General features: G+C 40.4%; 5 protein-coding genes and 1 non-coding gene across 8 annotated transcripts in view; 2 read left to right on the top strand and 4 right to left on the bottom strand.

Annotated features, from left to right (window-relative positions):
• The window catches only part of LOC103316670 (serine/threonine-protein kinase S6KL), a 40,794-nt gene extending 39,356 nt beyond the window's left edge, over positions 1 to 1,438 (bottom strand). The window contains exons 1-3 of one of the 3 annotated variants that reach the window (XR_004344659.1): positions 520 to 839; positions 240 to 301; positions 60 to 154 (exon numbers count right to left, since the gene is read on the bottom strand). Coding sequence is in view for 2 of the 3 variants with exons in the window: in XM_031923259.2 (XP_031779119.1) it covers positions 60 to 154; positions 240 to 296 (152 nt within the window). In the remaining variant the exon portion in view is untranslated. Of the gene's footprint in view, positions 1 to 59; positions 155 to 239; positions 302 to 519; positions 840 to 1,194 lie in introns of those variants that run through there. The other 2 variants (XM_031923259.2, XM_031923258.1) reach the window with 2 other exon arrangements.
• On the top strand, positions 1,364 to 10,389 carry LOC100115094 (ankyrin repeat domain-containing protein 29). Its single transcript, XM_008211112.4, has 9 exons — positions 1,364 to 1,565; positions 1,693 to 1,841; positions 3,005 to 3,115; positions 4,068 to 4,166; positions 7,464 to 7,562; positions 7,653 to 7,751; positions 8,175 to 8,372; positions 8,893 to 8,988; positions 9,138 to 10,389. The coding sequence occupies exons 2-9, from the start codon at positions 1,830 to 1,832 to the stop codon at positions 9,333 to 9,335; spliced, it is 912 nt and encodes a 303-aa protein (XP_008209334.1). The 5' UTR covers positions 1,364 to 1,565; positions 1,693 to 1,829; the 3' UTR covers positions 9,336 to 10,389.
• On the bottom strand, positions 10,373 to 16,834 carry LOC100115028 (condensin-2 complex subunit D3). The gene is made up of 2 exons (XM_001599809.5): positions 13,135 to 16,834; positions 10,373 to 13,019 (listed from the first exon to the last, which is right to left on the bottom strand). The coding sequence occupies exons 1-2, from the start codon at positions 16,650 to 16,652 to the stop codon at positions 12,434 to 12,436; spliced, it is 4,104 nt and encodes a 1,367-aa protein (XP_001599859.1). The 5' UTR covers positions 16,653 to 16,834; the 3' UTR covers positions 10,373 to 12,433.
• LOC100114992 (syntaxin-1A-like) lies at positions 11,531 to 17,893 on the top strand. The gene is made up of 8 exons (XM_031923261.2): positions 11,531 to 11,647; positions 11,814 to 11,907; positions 11,970 to 12,044; positions 16,928 to 17,122; positions 17,191 to 17,264; positions 17,321 to 17,458; positions 17,535 to 17,645; positions 17,724 to 17,893. Exons 1-8 carry the CDS (start codon positions 11,552 to 11,554, stop codon positions 17,793 to 17,795), a joined length of 855 nt encoding a protein of 284 aa, XP_031779121.1. The 5' UTR covers positions 11,531 to 11,551; the 3' UTR covers positions 17,796 to 17,893.
• On the bottom strand, positions 17,279 to 19,700 carry LOC100114951 (lymphokine-activated killer T-cell-originated protein kinase). The gene is made up of 5 exons (XM_001599749.6): positions 19,471 to 19,700; positions 19,154 to 19,390; positions 18,791 to 19,084; positions 18,243 to 18,485; positions 17,279 to 18,172 (listed from the first exon to the last, which is right to left on the bottom strand). Exons 1-5 carry the CDS (start codon positions 19,592 to 19,594, stop codon positions 18,000 to 18,002), a joined length of 1,071 nt encoding a protein of 356 aa, XP_001599799.1. The 5' UTR covers positions 19,595 to 19,700; the 3' UTR covers positions 17,279 to 17,999.
• On the bottom strand, positions 18,584 to 18,665 carry TRNAL-AAG. Its single transcript has one exon. It is a non-coding gene; the product is annotated as a tRNA-Leu (tRNA).
• Positions 19,701 to 19,931: the final 231 nt, after the last annotated feature.

The following is a 19,931-nucleotide window of genomic DNA, read 5'->3' as shown; positions in this document are numbered from 1 at the left end:
AAATAAAATATTAAATATTATTAATTGTACAAACCAACTAGGCCTTAAATTATTGGTACCTTCTACGAGAGAATCGTGACCAAGGCCTCAATTCCTCACAAGAAGCTCTAGGAGTCCCAACACACTGTCCCCCAAGGATATCGCTGATGCTATACTGTAAGAGAAAGTAAAATTTGATACTTGGTCCCTTTCATTTCCAGCTGCTTTAAGGTTAGAAATTGTGAAAACAAGTGCTTTACCTGACTGGCATATTGTCGATGAGCATAGTGGTATTTCTTTGTGTTTGAATTTCCCATTCGATCTGAAAAAAAAACGCAAACAAAAAATTAACTATTGTTTTCAATTGGGCACTCCCTAAATATAAACAGAGAGAAAAGAGCAACAGGTCAGAGCTTTACAAAAGTGAAAGCCTACGCTAGAAACCATATTTCGCGATTTTCCAAGGCACCACTACAATTAATCCTTTCGATCTAGCTTAAAAAACGTCACAGGTTAATTTACCAAACATTCCAGAATTACCTAAAAACGAATCCGCCCACAAAGTCCAAATTTAATTCTACGATAACCTCGTGCCCGACCTCACAATACATTTAGCAGATTCTGCTCGACAAACGGCACTTCGCACAAAGTCACATGGACGCGAGCTTGGCACCGAAACAACAAACAGCGATGTCCAATAATCGAATTAATAAACAATCTCGGTCACGTAAACACGCTAATGCCCGTTTGACAGATCTTCGAAATGCCGCCCAAGGTCCTTTGTCCGGCAGCTACTGGCACTTCCCGGAACTTCTTCGCGTTGAACGAGTTTCTTCCCGACAGGCGGTAACAAGCGGCACTTGATGTGCACAGAGCTGCACGACGTCTCCGCGGGAACAATTCAACAATGGCGCGCATCGCCCCGTCTATTTTAAGGCGGGAGGGTTCTGCAAATGGGGGCGCAAGAGCACGGCACAGGTAGCGCTTCTGGTTTCCTGCCGTACCGGCGGTGGGTACACACATTAGACATTACAGTCTAATAGCTTCTGAGAACTGATTTCGCGGGAACGTGATATTCTAATATTGCAAAATTTATCACTGGAAATCTCGAGACAATAAATACGAAAGTTTGCGTTATCGGAACGATTGCTGCAAGAATTTTCAGCCCGTTTCTTATGCACAACGATTTTTATCAACTATCCAACAATTACTTACCTCTCGAGTCTCGAATCCCAAGCGCGATCTGTAACCTGCTGCCACCTGACGTCGATCTCCTCTCATTCTTCTCTTCTCTCTCTCCCTCTCTCTCTCTCTCTCTCTCTCTCTCTCTCTATCAAAGAGACAGCGCAAAGTATTCGATATAGCAGAGCTGAGAGAGAGAGAGAGTAGAGCAGCGTGCGCGAGTGGAGTCGCGGCGAGCGGCCAGTGTCAGTATAGTCGCATCGAGCACTCTCGCTCGACTAGGTCGCCTTCGCGTATCGTAGAGCCGCCTCCGCGGAAGCCGGACAGTCACCGCATCAGACTGACAAGAGAGAGGGAGAGTACAGTAGCCGCTGCATCAGGATATCGCTCTATCCCGCGGACAGGTGAAAAAACTCCCCTCGTCCATCGCGACTGCACATCCGGCTGAGCTTTAGCGGGCTGATGCATCTGCGAAAAAACAGTGTCCAGCACTCCCCGCGTACACATAATTGTGCAGTACTCGTCCTGTAGGGGGCAAAGGACGAAGCGAAGGCCGCGCAGTGCAGTGTATCTCCCCCAGCTGTGCACATCCTGCGTCTATGTTCTCGGAGAAGAGGCTCGAAGCCAGTGGACACGTGACCTCCTCGACGACATCGCGGTAGTCCGAGATGTCAATGAAGGTTTGTTTACCTCGCGTGCAGCGTATACGCTCTCGAACTCGTCTGCTATACTACAGGTTGTACTCGGCGTCGCGCGCGGAAGCTGAGCGCGATTTTCCAAGGGGCAGTACACGCGATGTAGACGTGTTACGCTACTGTCCAATTCCACGCGATCGTTCTGCCGTGCATTATACAGCCGCGTTATGCGCGGCGAGACTCGGCTTTACCGTTAGGATTTTTTAGTCGAATTCTCGAGGGAAAATATTGTTTTCTTTTGTCTTCAGTCCGTTCTTCCAGAGACTTTCCGCGTATAAGACCGGAGCGCGTTTGCTTTTTTTTTTTCCTAGATCGCGTCGTTAATTTTTTAACGGGCGTGTTTACCTTTGATATAGCGCCGAGTTATGCTTCGTGCCCTGTTTCGCCGCGCGCGGCATACATTGTTAGAGAGTTTCCTTATGAGCACAATTTTACGAATAAAGCCGTCAGCTCTTTCGGTTCTGCCGAATATTTTTCGAAGCGGAGATATAAGCTGCTATCTTCGGTATCTCGCTGTTGTAAGAGCAGAACAAAGAATTTTCAATGAGCGCCATTAGGAAGTGAGTGTAGAATCTTCCAGCACATCGCGATACGCAAAAAAAGACTCTTGTTTACGTCCGCTATCTGCTTCGGCTGCAAAAATACGTTGACGTCGATTTTCATTTCGGTCGCGATAAAAAAACGATCGACGCTGCAGCGCTGTATGCAAAACAGCCGGTTCCGTCTCTTATCTACCGATTTATGGGCGCTTTTTCTCGGCCGCGTTCTCGCGGCGACTTTCTTTTTTTTTTCAAAATTGTACTGTACTGATGTCACCTTCCTAAAAAGCGAGAGCGGAAAAAAGCGCTAATGAATTCGCGTACGCGTGATATGGTCATTATTGAAACGTCTTGAGAAGTTTGATGCTCGTGTTTACGCCGGCGGAATATGCAAGAGATAGAGAGGCAAACTTAGCATGGTAATTGTTTTTTTTTTTTCTGAAATATTTACATCTAAATCGTAGGTGTAGGCGTGGACCGTTCTCAAATTCTAAAAAATATCGATAACCCGGTACTTATCTCTACCGTTTAAGAGTAAAAAAACGCGATCTATTTATCAACAAAGTAATGCAGACCGACGATTAATTTCCCAAATTTTCAATCCCACAGAAAGAATCGCCCTGGGACGTGGAGCTACACTTGGCAGCGGCTCGTGGCGACGCGAAACGGCTCCAAGTCCTCTTGGACTCGGGTCGTGTCCACGTCGACTGCAAGGACAAGGTCGGTATACATAAACCTCCTCGAATTGCATACACACATTACCCTCCTTTCGACTGCTGCGACTGACATTTTCATCTCGACCGGCTTATACAACCGGCGAATGGGTTCAATTAGCCGACGATGGCGTAGGCGAGAGAGACACCTCGTTATTCGTGCCGATATCGAGGACAACGCGGATGATGCATCGGATATCCATTGTTCGATTTTTTTTTTCTTTTTTTCCTAATAATAACGAGGTCTATGAACGACGACAGTTTGCTTGCGGCGCATAAAGGAGGGACGAGGGTTTATTGAAAGTGTCGTCGCGGAGATTAGATTTGACTTGGTTTATATTTAGTCGTGTAGCTCGGCTAAGTGGAAAATCTAGTTGATTTATGTTGGCGATATGTGCTAACCGGCTGCGATAAATCCAAAGCAGAATAGTATAGAAGCGAGAAAGTCGGATGTTTGGGAGAGCAAAGCCGTACTGACCGAGTCTTAAAAAAGGTCGGCTTCTCGGGCGTCTCCGTTTTTCCTGCCCTCCGCCGATGCTATAGGGGCGTTAAGGGTACGCACGGGCAGACGTAGTGCCGCTGTCCTCCCCGGGTCTCGGGCCGTAAGCCTTTTTATAGCCCTAAGCGTTCGGGCCGGCTGGTAAGCCGTTTTATGGCCGCCAACGCCGATAGCCCGCGTAGGTGCGGGCCCGCCGATTAGGCCCGTGCAATTCCGTAGGCTGTACGGAATCAGGAAAAACCCGAGAAGCTTTCCCTTGTGTTTGTCCCACGTCACGGTCGCAAAAACATCGGGCGACCGCCACACAGATGTTTTGACGCATTTTCGAGCGACGCGGATGCACGAGAAATTCGCGACTTTCCAAATTCCGCGCGTATTATAATATCGAAGCGTGAAATATGATAGACTTGAATTTTCGTAGAATTCCACGTTAACCATCTTTTCTCCGCCTCTTTTGCAGGATGGCACAACGCCGCTGATTTTGGCAGCAGCCGGAGGTCACATCGACGCCGTCGTCGAGCTTCTGCAGCAGGGCGCCGATGCCAATGCCAAACGACTGGTAAGCTATATATCGTCACTCGCGATACTTAGAATATAATCAATCTGTATATAGATAAGGCTGTTTGCTAATTCATAAGCAGACCAGTTGGGGCTTAGCGTTTTCATTCTAGTTTTCCCGCTCCGTATTCATGAAAGTTTCGCTGCTCGGATCGATATGAGCCGTGTGCATAGCCGTCTGTCTAGCTATTATACGCTCCACCTCGATAGCGCCGCTTGTATACGTTGTATACTCCGTGTGTCATTAAAAAGTTCCGGTAGATCGAAGTCCTTCGATTGAAGAATCACTCTGGATTATAAACAAGACGAAGAGGAATTACGAATTGAGTACACCGCCGACGCCTCGAACTTTCACACGTATCCACTTCCGACGCGAGCCGGAGAAAAACAAGACAATGGCTCAAGAGTAACGACCTTGTCAGCTTGTTACCGCACGTCGTGCGAGGCTTTTTCTCACAGGAAGATCGAAACGTGACCAAAAAGCAAGGATCGACCGAAGTGGCCGCTAGCTGTGCGTAAAAGCTCTTGCGCTGCAAGTCGTCGAGGGCTCTACTCTCTTACTCTCGTGGGCGACGGCCCACACGACACCTTCTACTTTGTCATGCAGACGCGTACGTCATCGCTTGTGCATTGTTGCGCCTCGTAATGTACTCGCGAAAAAGCTTTCTAGGCAATTTTTGTATACGCTAAAAAGTTTGTCGACTCGGCTCTCGAGAGAAATATTTGGAGCGATAAAGCGGCGGATGAATTTTAACGTTCGCGCAGTAAAACCGCGAGGTCGGGATTTTATTGCGCGACAATATGCGCCGGGATAGTGTATATAACGTCTAAGATTTTATGAAGCTCTGCACGCGAAAGCGGGAAATAGAGATTTTATTGGTTACGCCGTGCCGGAACACTCGCGTATAAAACACATTGGTAAACTATTTTTTACGACGGCCTCGCTTATGCGAACTTTCTTGCGCGCGTACTTTTCGGTCCGAGATTTACCGTTGCGAGTTTCGACGTTGGCGTCGCTGACACGCTTTTAAAAATCGAGCGTCGTTGATACATTTTGCTCTCGAGGCTTCTGAAAAATATTTGCACATACGATTCGCTGTATTGAAAGGCGTCCGTTTCTTTATTTTAAAAACAACGCGAAGCTATGCGAATAGAAAGCAAAGCTACTTACAGGAGAGGTTTCTATATCCGCGCGAGTTTAACACTCGGACAATCGCGTCAGGTCCACACCCAAGATTCCCCACAAAAGCGCAATTGTGATACTTTTAGAATCGATCTCGCGGGGGGGAAACGGGCACTCGTCAAAAGCTGCCGATCTCCAATGGAGTCGAAATCCGGTTCGCGCGCGTCAGCCTATACGAAAATAGCGCGTAATTCGAATGCAAATTCTCGACGCGCCGGCTATACCTCGCGTTCACTTTGCAGGCTTGAAAGATATAACTCTTTCACTGCGCGAAAAGATTTGTAAGACATAGCTTGCACGTAGCGTATACGTAAACTCGGGTGAACGACGTTGACCTCTCGTCGAAGGGGAATCACGTAATCCCGCAGCGTTAGAGTCGGCTCTTACGCAATACGGATCTCACGCGGGCTTGGAGTGTTTTTATCGGCGACAATTTTTCTATCGCACGAGCTTTCGTCGGCTATTTGCATCTGACGTCGTTCGACGCGTGTAATTTTAGACTCTTGGCGGCCAGGCTGTTTGTTCGATTCTCGAAAAGGCGTCTTTGGCGATCCAGTTTCTTCTATATTTATACTCTATAGCGCTGCTTATGTAAATTAAAAACGATTATTTTCAATTACACGTGTTCGACGTCGCATTAGTCTGCCGCGCTGCAGAAGTCCTAACGATTGTTTATTGGACTCGCGTGCGAGAGCTATTATTAACTATAGGTCTGTAATTAATAGCGCGACGCTATCGTGAGAAATAATTGACGCGAAGGACGTTTCGAGTGCACGCCACGCTCTGTGTAATCGACCAGACGCGTGTTGCACTTTGAATTTTACGCCGCGACGCGATAATTTATCGAACCGACAGGTATACGGTATTGTCGGGCGAATTTGTCGTATAAATCATTCGCCGATGAATTGGCATCGACCGTCGAGCAAGAAGTACTCTTATAACTCTCGGTTCTTTGCAATCAGAAAAGAAAGCAATCCCAGCGGCGTTCCGTCGATGCAGAACATTGAGGTCTTTTCTGTGACTCTAGAATTTCTGCGGTATCTTTGTAATGGATAGGTATTGTGTCCCCCGTCTCTGCCGCTGCGACGCGGTTCGCGAAGCGTGTAACCTCGTAGTACACCGAGTGCCATCACTCGATGTGCTGCGGCAGCGCAAAAAAGTAGGGACGCTTCGATTTTTTTTTTATTTTTTTTTTCGTACAAAAAGAAGGGAGCTCGTTCCTAACTGTTATACATACACGCACACTCTCGTGAAAGCGCGCGCGCGGCTGTGTAAATATAGCGTATGAAACACGGAAAAAAAGTTAACAGTTTTATCAATGGCCACTTTTATACGGCTTAACCGTACTTTCACGTCTGCGCGCGCGCGCGCGGATTTTTGCTGCTCTCGTTTTCGGAGATTACAGAAAATGGCGCGCCGATTGATCAATCGATTAATTAGCTAATTTACACGCGCGCGAGCGAGCGAGCGAGGATGAAAAAGAAAATTTCCGAAGAGCGATTTTATACTTTCCCAAAGTGAAAGTGCCGCGCGCCGACAATAATCGAAAACTCATTTCGAGCGTATATTATTGCAGTATATAAGGTTATACGCTGAAATGGAAGAGAAATGTAAGGAACGTTGCAATTTTTTTTTTTCCGATTACCACCTATATATTCGCGTAACGAGCCTCGAGATCGTACGGCGCGCGGGCAATTAGAAGCGAGTCGGATTTTCTATTGCAGCGCAGCGAGCGAAAGTGCATCGAATATCGAACGCTGCATGAGATCACGTGCCGGGAGATCGGGACCGGTTGACTTGGCTCTGCAGTCTTACAACACTCGCCCGGAGTGAGAGATAGGTCGCCGACCTCGCCGAGAGTTCCCTTTGTGCGAGGAGGAGGATTCACTTGCGTGGGTGCGGGACTCGATTCCAAAATCCGGGAGTTTTTGCTCTGCTTGGGAAACTGCGGCGTATAAAGCAATTACGCTCGGGTTTGAGGTCGTTTTTAAAATTACCTGAGTCATGCAGCGCTGCAAATTGACTCGGCGTGTATTCTGACACTCGAATCGCCTCAGCGTAGAGTATAGAGAGTATAATTGATACGGGAAACTTTATACACTTTCTGATTTTCAGACGGGAACGACGGCGCTGTTCTTCTCGGCCCAGGGAGGCTACATGGACATCGCGACTATCCTGATCAAGCATGGCGCTGTCGTTGACTCCTGCAGTATCGTGAGTAAAAATTAATTTGTATCATACAAATGAGACGCCTAGACATTTCTGTATAAAAATAAATGATTGACGCGCGATTTGTCATTTCAGGACGGCGGGACGCCCCTCTTCGTCGCATGTCAGTGCGGACACCTCGATGTCGTCGAGGGTCTCATCGCCAAAGGCGCCAACGTCAACGCTCACATGAAGGTATATCTATAGATAGAGGTACACGTGTAGTCGCTAATGCAGCTCCATCAGCGATTGATGGAGGATAAAGGAAGCGATGATTGCGCCGCGCGGGTGTACATAATATACGGCGAAAGCACTGTTGTGCGGCCGGCCGCGAATGGCTATGGCGTGCTCGAGTACTGTTAACACGCTAAACCCGTCAAATTCCTCGCCAACTCTCAATGCGCTTGCTATAATTAGAATCACGCAAGAACGGAGTCGAGGATTCACGGAAGTAGCGTGTTATACACACACACACACACGCACACGGCGCAACAACGAGTGCCCGGAGATTTTATGTACTATCGGAGCAGTTTGATTTCACGGCTGCGCAACCCTGAACCCTTGCTATCTCAATTAACGCTGATGTGCTAATGAATAACGGCTTGATTGCCTTCTCAGGACGGCGCGACGGCCCTCTTCATAGCGGCGCAGAACGGACACGTGCGAATACTGGAGGTGCTGCTGGCGTACGGGGCGAAGACGGAGGCTGCCAGGACGGACGGCGCGACGCCTCTTTGGATCGCCGCGCAAATGGGTCACGATCACGTGGTCAGGAGGCTCCTCAAAGCGGGCGCCAAAGTAGACTCCAAGAGACACGTGAGTTGTCGTTGTCTTGTTGTTGTCGTCTCTCGCTGATGCCGCTTTTGTATCACTCGCGCGTATTTTTAGAAATTGATTTTTACACGCGCTCGCGCTCTCCTCGCTCAACTCGAGTTTCTCGACGATCTGCGTGTGTACTATGTGTCGCACGCTTCACGGGCTTTCTGCTCGAGGGAAAATTAGGGGGGGGGGGGGTCGCGTGTGTGGTTTTCCTCATTTTTTCGATCGTTAGTTTTACCTTGTTTTCTTTTCTTTTTAGTATCGGAATTGTTTCAGGGTATTATTTACCGAGGAACTCCTATCTGGTCTATTTTCGTCGGATATAATACACGTCCGCTATATTTAGAACATTTACAAAATTTTAGCTAATACCCAGTTTCGCAGGAAAATTTTTTTAATTCATGCCGTGTTTGTATACTACGCGTAACACTTTACGTAAACGATTTTTACGCCAAGTACTTCTAATTAGATAAAACCCGATAACGAGATTAACGCTCAGCTGTATGCTTGTTTTTAGGATGGCGCAACTCCTCTATTCAAAGCTGCCCACAAAGGCCACACGGCAGTCATTGGTGAAATACTTAAGTACCGTCCAAATCTCGGAATCCTTCCCGTAAGTACGATTGCTTATAATTTTGCCGATATTGCGAGATCGCGGATTAGAGGCAAAAATAGCAGAGGAAACAAATCGAAAATCTGTCGATTCCTCGAAGCTCTCTTTGATGGCAAATTCTTGAAAAGACCTGTGATTTTTATTTTCAGAACGGAGAAAGTGCTCTTCACGCAGCGGCATTAATGGGTCATATGACGGTTGCGCGCCAGCTCGTCGGCACGGGTGCGGATCCTCTATTGGTCAATCAGGAAGGGCTCACTCCGCTTCAGATAGCTATTAGACACTCGCAGAATCAGGTTGCCAATTATCTCAAGGACAAAATTAGGTCAAGGACAGCGCCCTGCTAATGCACGCATATCTCGACTATCATGCCAAATTTGTTTTCTCCCCTCTCTATACTCTTACCGAGCGTAATACCTGTGATTTACAACGTTATAATAGCTTACTTCCAAAAATATCACGTTTTAGTAACGCAAGCATCCAAAGCAAAGTTTTAATTTCTGCGTGAAAAATGTGCAATGATGAGTGAAATCGGAATTATTTATTAACGGGCTTGAATCTGACGTTTTTGGAAGTACAACGATCGTGTATGATTTATTTGCTTTACACTACAAACTGCTCCAATAATAAAATGTAATCAATTGATGATGATTAGTATGCGGTTTAAGTATATTGACATTCGAATTGAAGGATTTGAAACGATGTGCAAAGCATATCCATTCTGAAAGAATTTCCTATTGTAAATATATACAATTGCACTCTTATTTTGTAAAATATAACAGTTCCTTATTAGGAGTAGCTGTGAAGAAAAATTAGAAAATACATTGTTATATGCGTTAGTAATAACTTTACTAATCGACCAATCAAGTGCAATCTTTGGTAGCTGTTTTAACAAAGATACGTCCATTATATATAAACAATGCTTACATATACTAATATTTATAAAATATTGTTGATTTTAATTTGTTTATTTTTATCAGCAGTCTGTTGAATAATTACAAATGCGAGAAGCGTGCGCCAAAATCATTCTGAAGAGATACGAAAATTCTATAAGACTGACTGATCTGCCTTACCGAATGTTTCAAACTGTTATCTTTATCGAAAGAGATAGTGAGGCATGAGCGTATACAAAATCTTCGTTTGGATTGTGTGTAATTCGTATGTAGTCATCGATTCTAAAATGCAATTTTTGCTGTAAAAACAATGTTTTATTTACTTAATTTTAATATTTATTTAATTGGAAAAGAAAAATCTTTAGTAAATATTCAAGTCTTCCCAGTGCTAGATATACTATTGTAAATCGAAAATTCTTGTTATTGTTAACAAAAACAAAAAAAGAGGAAAGTATATGAAGGTTTATTGAGAAGTAATAAAATTACATGAATTACTGTCAAAACTAAAGTCTTTTATTAAAAACACTTTTAATCCTCTTACAATAAATTTCTTGGGACTACGTTTTTTATATGTTAATGTATATAAAGGTAAAATGCAACATTTTTTATTCTGCAAAATATCACAGTTCTGCTCAAATACTTATCAGCTTTGACGCCCGATAAAGTATACACAGGTGTGTATTTTACTTGTACTTCCTCGTATTTTTTCTTAATTTATATATAAACTTCGCACTCTGACAATATATAACTCTGACAAACATAAAAAAAAACACAATATAATCAACATGAAATCATTAATTATAAATCTGAATAATTAAAAAAAAAAAATATATTTTTTTGTCCCATCAACGCGTTGAAATTATTAGTCAAACTTTACACAGTTTACATAGTACGCATCGCACACTCAAAGTATGCACTTACATTCAAGCATTCGTAAACTTCACTGGGCCTATAAGCCTAAATAAGAACTGGAAATGTTTTCGAAGCACACAGGCACTATCAGATTTTCTTAATCTGCTTCTACGTCTCGCTACTCGCTTACACGAGGAACAATACAAATATCTATACAAAAAAAGTCTACCGATGAAACGCATGCATTGTTCGCTGGTTGATATAGGTAGGTGAGAAATGTTACAAAAGAACGTAAGAAATTGTCAGCCGCACAAGATACCCAACGCTTTGTCCTTGTCTCTCTAGCCGAGGCAAGTGGTAGCTTCCTTTTCCAGTTTAGATGCAAAGTATATCGTCACAAATGAATTGGCGCAGCGCTGTTCTAGAGGTGCGTGAGCCGCGAAAGTGTGTCAGACGTTTGAATTCGCCGGTTGGAACAGCCGCAGTATATAGTCGTGCGAGCGCTCGAGACATCTGATAACACAAGTGCAAATTGTGCGCGCGCAAAAAAAAAAAGATTGAAATTAAGGCGAACGCCCGCGCCTATTGCCGCGCGGCCAATAATGATCTTTTTTTATCAATAATCAACAGCGCGCAGATAAGGAAGATAACTTGCTCGCGCGCGACGCGATTCACGCTCACTGTAGTCTCCCGGTGGCGATAAAAGCGAAACGACGACGTTCAGCATGACGCGCGATCGTATGCCTGATTTGTGTGCGGTAAGTTTATTGTTATTGTGCCGGTAATTCAGACATAAGCATTGGGCTTTTCTTACACAGATGCGCAAGAGCAGCTTGACGTCGAGCAACAGTTTTCTCAGGAATGTGCAAATACAGATGAAGCAAAACAAAAAGCTGAACGAACTTCTCGAGGAAGTACGTACATTATCCCGACATTTACGCTAGGATTGCATTCGTCCACGGCATTCTACTTTAGCACCGATTTTTAAAATTATTTTCTGTCGTTACATTATTTTATAATGTATCGTTATTACTCGCCTAATCTAATTTGCCAAATTCATTAAGTAGCTTGTTTTGACAGGCTGAAGAGACCCGTGGTTTAATAGATGTGATGATAGAAAATATCGTCATTGTTAAAAATATTCAAAGCAATGTACTAGCGCACACAAATCAAGGTAAATTTTCATGACTGCATGATCGGACTGGTTCAATGTTTATGGTTCAACATTCATTACAGAAATTCAAAAAGAGCTGGAAACACGGACATACTCTATCACTCAATTAGCGCATAGAATCTACAATAAACTAAGAGGTAGGTATGTCAGAATTTTACTTGCAGTTATTCATTTAGGCGGCTACTTATCTATTTACAATTAATCTTCTTTGCGATTATCATTTAGTTTGATGAGAGCATAAATAAGTTATTACATTCATAAATATAACAATTTCAACAACCACTGGCGAGTATCTTAGAAAAGTGCAATCTTTTAAATATCGAAGTACGTTCGGTTAAATTGTTTAATTAATCGTGATGTATAAAAATATTTACAAAGTCTACAGTTGTAGAAAAATATTTTTTTAACAAGTCAAACAATAATCTCATACAGTTCTATATGCATTGACATCGAACTAATGCATGGCAAAGAAAATTTCTCAAGATTTTAATTAGAATTAAATAACAATCATTCAATATTTATACCTTCAATCGCTTTGTACCTTATTAATTCTCTTAGACAGCCTAGAGCGTTTTTTTGGTTTTGGTGTAGTACATATGTCAGGTTCAGAAAAGTCGGGCGACGATACAGACATGTCTTCACTGGGACTGTTGGAGGATATTCCACTACTAGTGGATGGTCCAGCATCCGATGATTGGGAATTTCTCGAGGACTCGTGTGGGGGACTCATCCAATTTTTGATACCAGGATAAGTTAAAGTAGAAATCCTTCTTAAAACTATTCTTGGTACACTGTTAAGTTGAATGTCTTGAAGTTTTTGAGGTGTGATACGGGGTGTTTCTTCCTTTGATTTACTCTCCGTGGATACGTTAGCGCTCGAATTTTTCTTTTTTAATTCACTACGCTCTACTTTTTTAGGAGTTACTGCGCTTTGAGCTACAACATTTGATTCGATACTTTCCGTTTCATCAATTTCCATGCTTTGAGCTACAGGTTCCGATTTGTAATCCTCCCTTTCTTCAGTAGTTTCTATGCCTTCATCAACTGCAGTTGCAGTTTCATTTTCTGAATCATTTTCTAAATCGCTGAATTGTGGTCTTCTTCTATGCTCGCTATAAAACAAAAATAATAATAATAACTACATAGATAAGAGAAAGAAAGAAAATATGTAATAAAATGGATAAAGAAAACTGAATGTAAATGGAAAATGATAAAATTTAAATGCACCTGATGTCGTGATCCAGATCTTTCTTCAGATCAGGATGATTTTCATTTATTTCTGCGATTTGGTCTTTGTTAAATTCAGAGATGAATTTCAAAAGGAACTGTGAAACGTCTATTAGCAGTGGCGAATTACTTGCTAACAAAAACTCTCGCAACTTAATTACTGTTTGCAGCATGACAGCAAGCTTGAACTTTTTCATTCCTTCCACAATTATATTCAATGCATTATTGGTAGCACTTTCAATCACAGCAGCAGTATCATCTTGGGACTCCTCTTCTTGCATTTTACTGCCAAACGTAGCGTGCATTCGTTCATTAGCAACGATATAGAGAACATCCTTAAGAACACACGCACCTGCAGACTGCTTTACATTTATAAATTTCTCACTCACTCCTTCTAGTACTTCGGAATTTAATTTGGTTAAAATCTTAAGTTTACTTGGTGGATCCAGATGCTCCATCATGAAATCATAAATTATTCTTCTGCTCTGTTCATTCTTCTTTCCTGGTAGTGTTAAAAGTTCTTTTTCTTTTTTCCTCAATGTTCTATCAGTGAATTTATACCTTGTTTGACAATTATTATAATGAAAAATACTCCTTATGAAAGCCTGCGAAATTAGAGTCTTGTTTTTTATTAATAATCTTTCTTTTATTAGAAATATCGTCAGTTCTCTTATTGTCTCATCCTTGTCTGAAAGCATTGTCAAGATATGATAGAAAAATGAGCCTTTAACTTTTATAAAATCTTCAAGAAGTAGTTGGACGAATATTACGACTATGGTTTCTCTGACCAAGGCATTAGGATCCTTCATGCATATGCACATATCAGGCAGATAGGGCTCTACTAAGGCAGTAAATCTAATGCAGAGATCAGCCAAAGCCTTTACAGCATTTATTCTAATGGCTGCTTGTGCTAAAGTTTCTGAAATACTCTTCCTAGCCATCATTCTTCCCAAGATCGGCATCACCTGCTCAGCAAGATCACGATCTCTCATAGCTTGTTGTCCTAGTAGAACTATTCCAGTAGCTTTGAATTTTTCCAAAGCATGGGCTGTCATTCGGACAGTCTCACAATCAAGCAAAAAACCTTGTACAATACTTATAGTGGATTCGGACACACTCTCAGAGCATAAAAACGAAGCGTGACCCAAAGTACACATAGCTTTCAAGTATATCATGATACCTTCATCTGATATTTCTTCATCATCTTCTTCAAGCTGCTCAATTTGAGCTTCTGCTAGCCTCATTAAATCAACTACATGGGACTGCATCATATCATCACCACTGGATTTGTCCAAATGCCTTGTTATTACACTTAAAATGTCCATACATAGTGAAATGTACTCAAGATTTATACGAAATTTACAGAGGCAGTCAAATATATAAGCATGAATATTTTTCAAATATTCTTTCCCCATTGTTTGCCAGGTATGTCTCAGTACTTCTAACTTCAAGGTAGAAATAAATTCGTTACCTTCAATTATTGTTTTATAGTCTTTGAAATACTGGTCCATATTCATTAATTTTGTGTTCTCAGCTAAAGCAGTAAGCAATACCCATGTTTCAACATCATGTTCTGATCCAATATGTGATTGTATTTTACTAATTAGTGCATTAGTAATAACACCATTTTTTACCCAACTATCACAGATTTTTGATAAATTTTTTCTCATTTTCTTTTCAGTCAATTGTCTTATTATCTTCCATGGTAATAAATACTGTACATTCTCGTTATCATCTACAGTGTATGGTTTTATCTTATCTAAAACTAAATTCTGCAGTGATTCCAAAACTTTTTCTTGGACTTTGGTTTCAACATCATACATTCGGGGTGGAACAGATTTTATGTACTCACCCAGAAGTTTATTATCAAGTGGGTATTTCTGCAAAAGATTAGTTAATGCTTGCAAAGCATCTCGGCGTACAGTCAGTGCTGGATCTCTACAATGTTTACCAATTATAGGGGCTACTATATCTAGCAAATCTGGGAAGTGTGTTACTAAATTCTGAAGTGCATGCATAGCACTTTTCCTCACCAATGCACGCTCATCTTTTATTCTTTGCAGTAACATAGAATTAAAAGCTTTTGGCCCAGGTAGAGGATTAACATCCATTTCAAGTGCATCAAGAAGCATCTCATCCATTGGAAATGGCTTATCTTCCTCTTCCATGTTTAAAAAATCTCGTACGGTCATATTTTCATTATTAACAAGGGTTTCTACTACTGACATTGCCTTTCCTCTTACCATGCTAGAAATATCCATACAACGACTAAGTGCTGTGCCGATCAATACCATCTTAACTTTCTCTCTTACTTGAACTTGATTTTCTGATACATTTATGGACAATTCTGTTAACAATCTCCCAATGACTTCTTGAGCAAATATTCTGTATGGTATCTTGTTATTAAAAGCAAAAAGTATTAAATGTCTTATGCATTTAATAAAAATTTCTCCTTGGCACAGATTAAATAACTTTGCAACTGTAGTGGCTTGCTTCTGTCTTGGTTCTGACCGATCTGGACATTGTACTAACAAATTCTGAATTAAGATTTCCATACCAGGCTCTGCTAGACTTCCTTGTGAAATTAACAAGTTTTTAAGAAATCCTACTATTGTATCCCAAACTACATTAGCTGCTCTTGCTGGTAAATCCAGGTAATTTGGACAAAGATGAGGCATTAGATACTTCATTATAAGTGTAATGACATCTTCCGCATCTCCATGTCTTGGATCACAGAGGTCTTGTAAAGCTACATAGGCATTATAAGATAAAGAAGTTGTCGAAGCTCCTAAAGATTTGCTATGTTCTTGGAAATGATTTACCTCAGTTTCCAACTTTGTCAGCTCCACTAAATTCATTATAGTTATTTCTAAAGAATCCGCTTGGTATTTCATATAAAACGTTTTAAACAATGTGATCAAATCGTATAAAATGCTGTTCAAACTTTTAACCAGAGTTTTTTTCTCACTTTTTAACATAGCCACCGGACGCTCTTCCAAATAAAGACTTTCTAAATCCGTGATCCTTTGTTTCTTTTGCTCCACTAAATGTTCACTCATTTTTAGTGTGTCAATCGCACGATGGTACAGATTTGGATGAAAAACATGGTAAGTACTACTTCCAGGTATGCTCAGCAGTGTGAAATATAAACTTGCAGATGCTAAACATGCCTGTCGCGAATCTTCATCTGCTCCTGCAGCTTGTCCTGTTTTGATAAGATATCCCAGGACAGCTAGCAAACCCCTGATGTTGATGCTCAATGCCGTAAGAGTCTGCCAAGAAACTTCCACTCTGCTGTCCTGGTCAGACTCATCTTGACAACGATTCAATTCTATCCATTTTTTCACTGCATCACATGTTTCTCTCAAAAACAACTCCATATCCTCACTGCCCAGGAGAATAGAGTACTCAACTGGGGGTTCAGGAAAGAGAATAAATTCCCCTTGCCACACTTCATTGCTCCACTCTTCGTCCAAGGTGTCCAATTTGAAGTTGTCAAATATTTGCAAGGGATCCATCGTCGATTTTTCGTTAGGTCATCTCAGTAAAAACATTTTTAATGCGTTTATGTTGTCCGCGACGCGTTGCTGCGACTTATTTTGTGTAAACATAACCTACACTTTCTGAAAAAGATCGTTGATGATAAACAAAGAAGACGGTGATGTTACTAGTGAAAATGCGTTACTAGCGCATAGTGATATTGAAGTTCTAAATTTGGTACCACTGACTTTTCAAACGTTTTGCACAGTATAGTTCATTGTTAAAAAAATATCAATCGGTTTTTGTTTTTCAGAATTAGGAAAAGATGCTAATATCGAAGATGTCACGTTTAACACGGCTCGAGAAGGACCAGCATATAAAAGAATCAGGGTTCTGCAGTACACAACTATGTTTAAATTATATTCGGAAACTATGCATGATTATAATGAAAATTTGCTGCGTTACCACGACAAATGTTCATCACTTTTGCACCAACAAAGACGTTTATGTAAGACATTTAGATGTTGGATTTTATAGATCTAAAAAAAAGTAAATAAAACGAATTACTTGTTACAGTAAGACGACAAATCACCAGTGAAGAATTAGAAGACATGCTGGACTCTCAAGAGACTAGTTTGTTTGTTGATAATGTATGTACACTTTATTCACAAATCAAATATAATATCTTTGTAAATATAATTGTTAGATTCTAGCGGAAACTAAGCTGGCTCAGCAACAATTGTCAGATATTGAAACAAGGCATAATGAGTTACAAAAATTAGAAAAATCTATCGTTGAAGTGCGAGATATTTTCCTTGAAATGGCATTTTTAGTTGAAAGACAAGTATGAATAAATTTTTTTAATCATGTGAATATAATGAATTTTTCAGAACAAATCATCATTTCATTGCTTATTATAGGGTGAACAGTTGAATTGTGTAGAATATTTTGCAAGTAAGGCCACGGATGATGTTGACAGCGGACGTGATCGACTCATTAAGGCAAACGAAAAAAGAAACAAACACAGAATGGTAAAACTTTGATAGACTCTTTTTTAATCATCCATATCTATGAGGTAAAATAATCACTCTATTTGTATTTTATTTCAGAGAAAAATGAAGATAGCTTTAATAGTATGCATTATTATCATAATAATATTTCTAATGATAATTTGTTCGTAAAGTTCACATTATTAAAATTCGCGATGCAATATATGTTAATTTATATTTAGTATTAGTGACTTTATATAAAAACATAAAAGACTTTTTCTTATAAAAAATATTAAAATTTGTAGGAAATAATTTACCTTGTCTTAATCCTAATATAAAATTTATATTCATAGAGCCTTATAGGCACGTAGAAAAGTAAACATATAAGCACAAATTTTAGGCTTTTACAGAGTCTTCAGTGACGTTCTTCACGTAATTTTTGAAAAACATAACAACACCTTTTGCACTTGGTCGTGTTATTAAATCTCGATCTGTACAAGCATAAAATATCTCAAGTACTTTGTCATATTCTGGTCCTAGTTCTATTGCGGGCAAAGGTGGTCGAGTACCTAAAAAATCCACATAAAATTGAAATATAATTTGAAAATGTTATAAAATTGATTTCATGATCAAATTTACCATAAGGGCCATCATTGGGATCTTTGAGACTTTGAATGAAACTATCCTCCATATCTGAATTATTTGGATCATTGTTTTCTTTGCTGGTATTAAAAGCTCTGCATTCAAGCATTGAATCATCAGCAGATACATCCATAGCATCATCATCATGATTTTCATAATGAGGTGGGGCTAAAGCTATCATTTCGTACAAAACAAGACCATAAGACCATATATCTGCTTTATTTGTGATGGGTCCCTCTTCTGTTACAAATAAATATAAAAATTAGAGAAATATTTTCTCTTTTAAATTTTTGCAGAGAAAAATTTGGAAGGTATTTAGTTAGTACGAGCAAAAAAATTGGCAGCGGTGGGATTCGAACCCACGCCTCCGAAGAGACTGGTGCCTTAAACCAGCGCCTTAGACCGCTCGGCCACGCTACCACATGTTTTGGTTTAGGCTTAGAAACACATTTCAGAAATAGAAGACGTGGTTTAATTAATAACATAAAATTTTGTTAAATTGATGATCAAAATCACCATATTTTTAAGTAAATTTAAAAATTTACCACTTATTACTTCAGGTGCACTCCAGCATTGCGTTCCAATGTACATAAATTCATCTGTTGATGTATCTATTTCAAGAGCTTTGGTCAAAGGAACTGAAACTCCAAAGTCACATATTTTGACTACACTGTAGTCCTTTGTAACTAAAACATTATAGCTTTTCATATCGCCATGCAGTATGTATGCTGTATGATGAAGATACTCCAAGCCTTTTGCAATCTCATAGCCAATTTTCAGTATGTCATTTGCTGGAAATTGATCTTCTCCTGCTTCTACTCTTTCTTCAATCAAATCTCCTATTCATATAAAAAATAAAATTTCAAATTATTAAATACTTTCAAATAAAATATCTCACGCGTACTAACCCAGAGAAATTTCTATCTTTTCCATGGCAAGACAAGGATCACCACCAGGTGCATATGTGAGAGCTCTAAATCCAACAATATTTGGATGCTTTAACTTTCTTAAAATTTCTGCTTCCAATTTGATCCTTGAATTGTACGTCGAGTCCTTTGTTACATTCTTGTTGCGTTTTTTTATTGCCCATGGCGAACGAATAAATCCAACTTTAGGCGATCTCTCCAGAGTAAAAACATTTACACCTACAATTTATTACTTACAAATTTGTGCAACAAAATTTAAAAAATAACTATTTGCAATAAATGAAAAAGAGAAAGTTTACCGCATCCATAACCTATCTGCTTTAGAAAAGGTGATGGAGGAATTTTTATGGGAGTATGGAACTCCGAATTTTCGGCTACTCTGCTCCTGGTTCTTTTGGAAACTGGCGTCTTGAATTCTGCCATTTTTACTTAACTTTTAGTCAATAAAAGGATAAAAAATTACGGAACAACAACCGTATACTCGCAGGTAAACAACGGATAACCGTTTTGACGTTTGAAATGCAAGAAACGACGCTCAAGCGTAGGTGGTGCCAACATGAATATACAAAAAGCACTCTAATACTTGTACGTTTTTGTTTTTTTAGAACTACTAGAATTTAATTTTAAATAGATATAAAAAAAATTATAATTTGAATATTAGAAAAAAATTATTCAGAGATTACAAATATCTTTAAAATTGAATGCAAGTTGTTTTATAGTTTTTAAGGAGAGGAAAAAGGATTTAGGTGCATTTTATAGT

The sequence above is a fragment of the Nasonia vitripennis genome, chromosome 2, assembly GCF_009193385.2.
Source record: "Nasonia vitripennis strain AsymCx chromosome 2, Nvit_psr_1.1, whole genome shotgun sequence".
In the NCBI taxonomy this organism is placed as follows: domain Eukaryota; kingdom Metazoa; phylum Arthropoda; class Insecta; order Hymenoptera; family Pteromalidae; genus Nasonia; species Nasonia vitripennis.
This window is presented reverse-complemented; position numbering and strand designations above follow the sequence as displayed.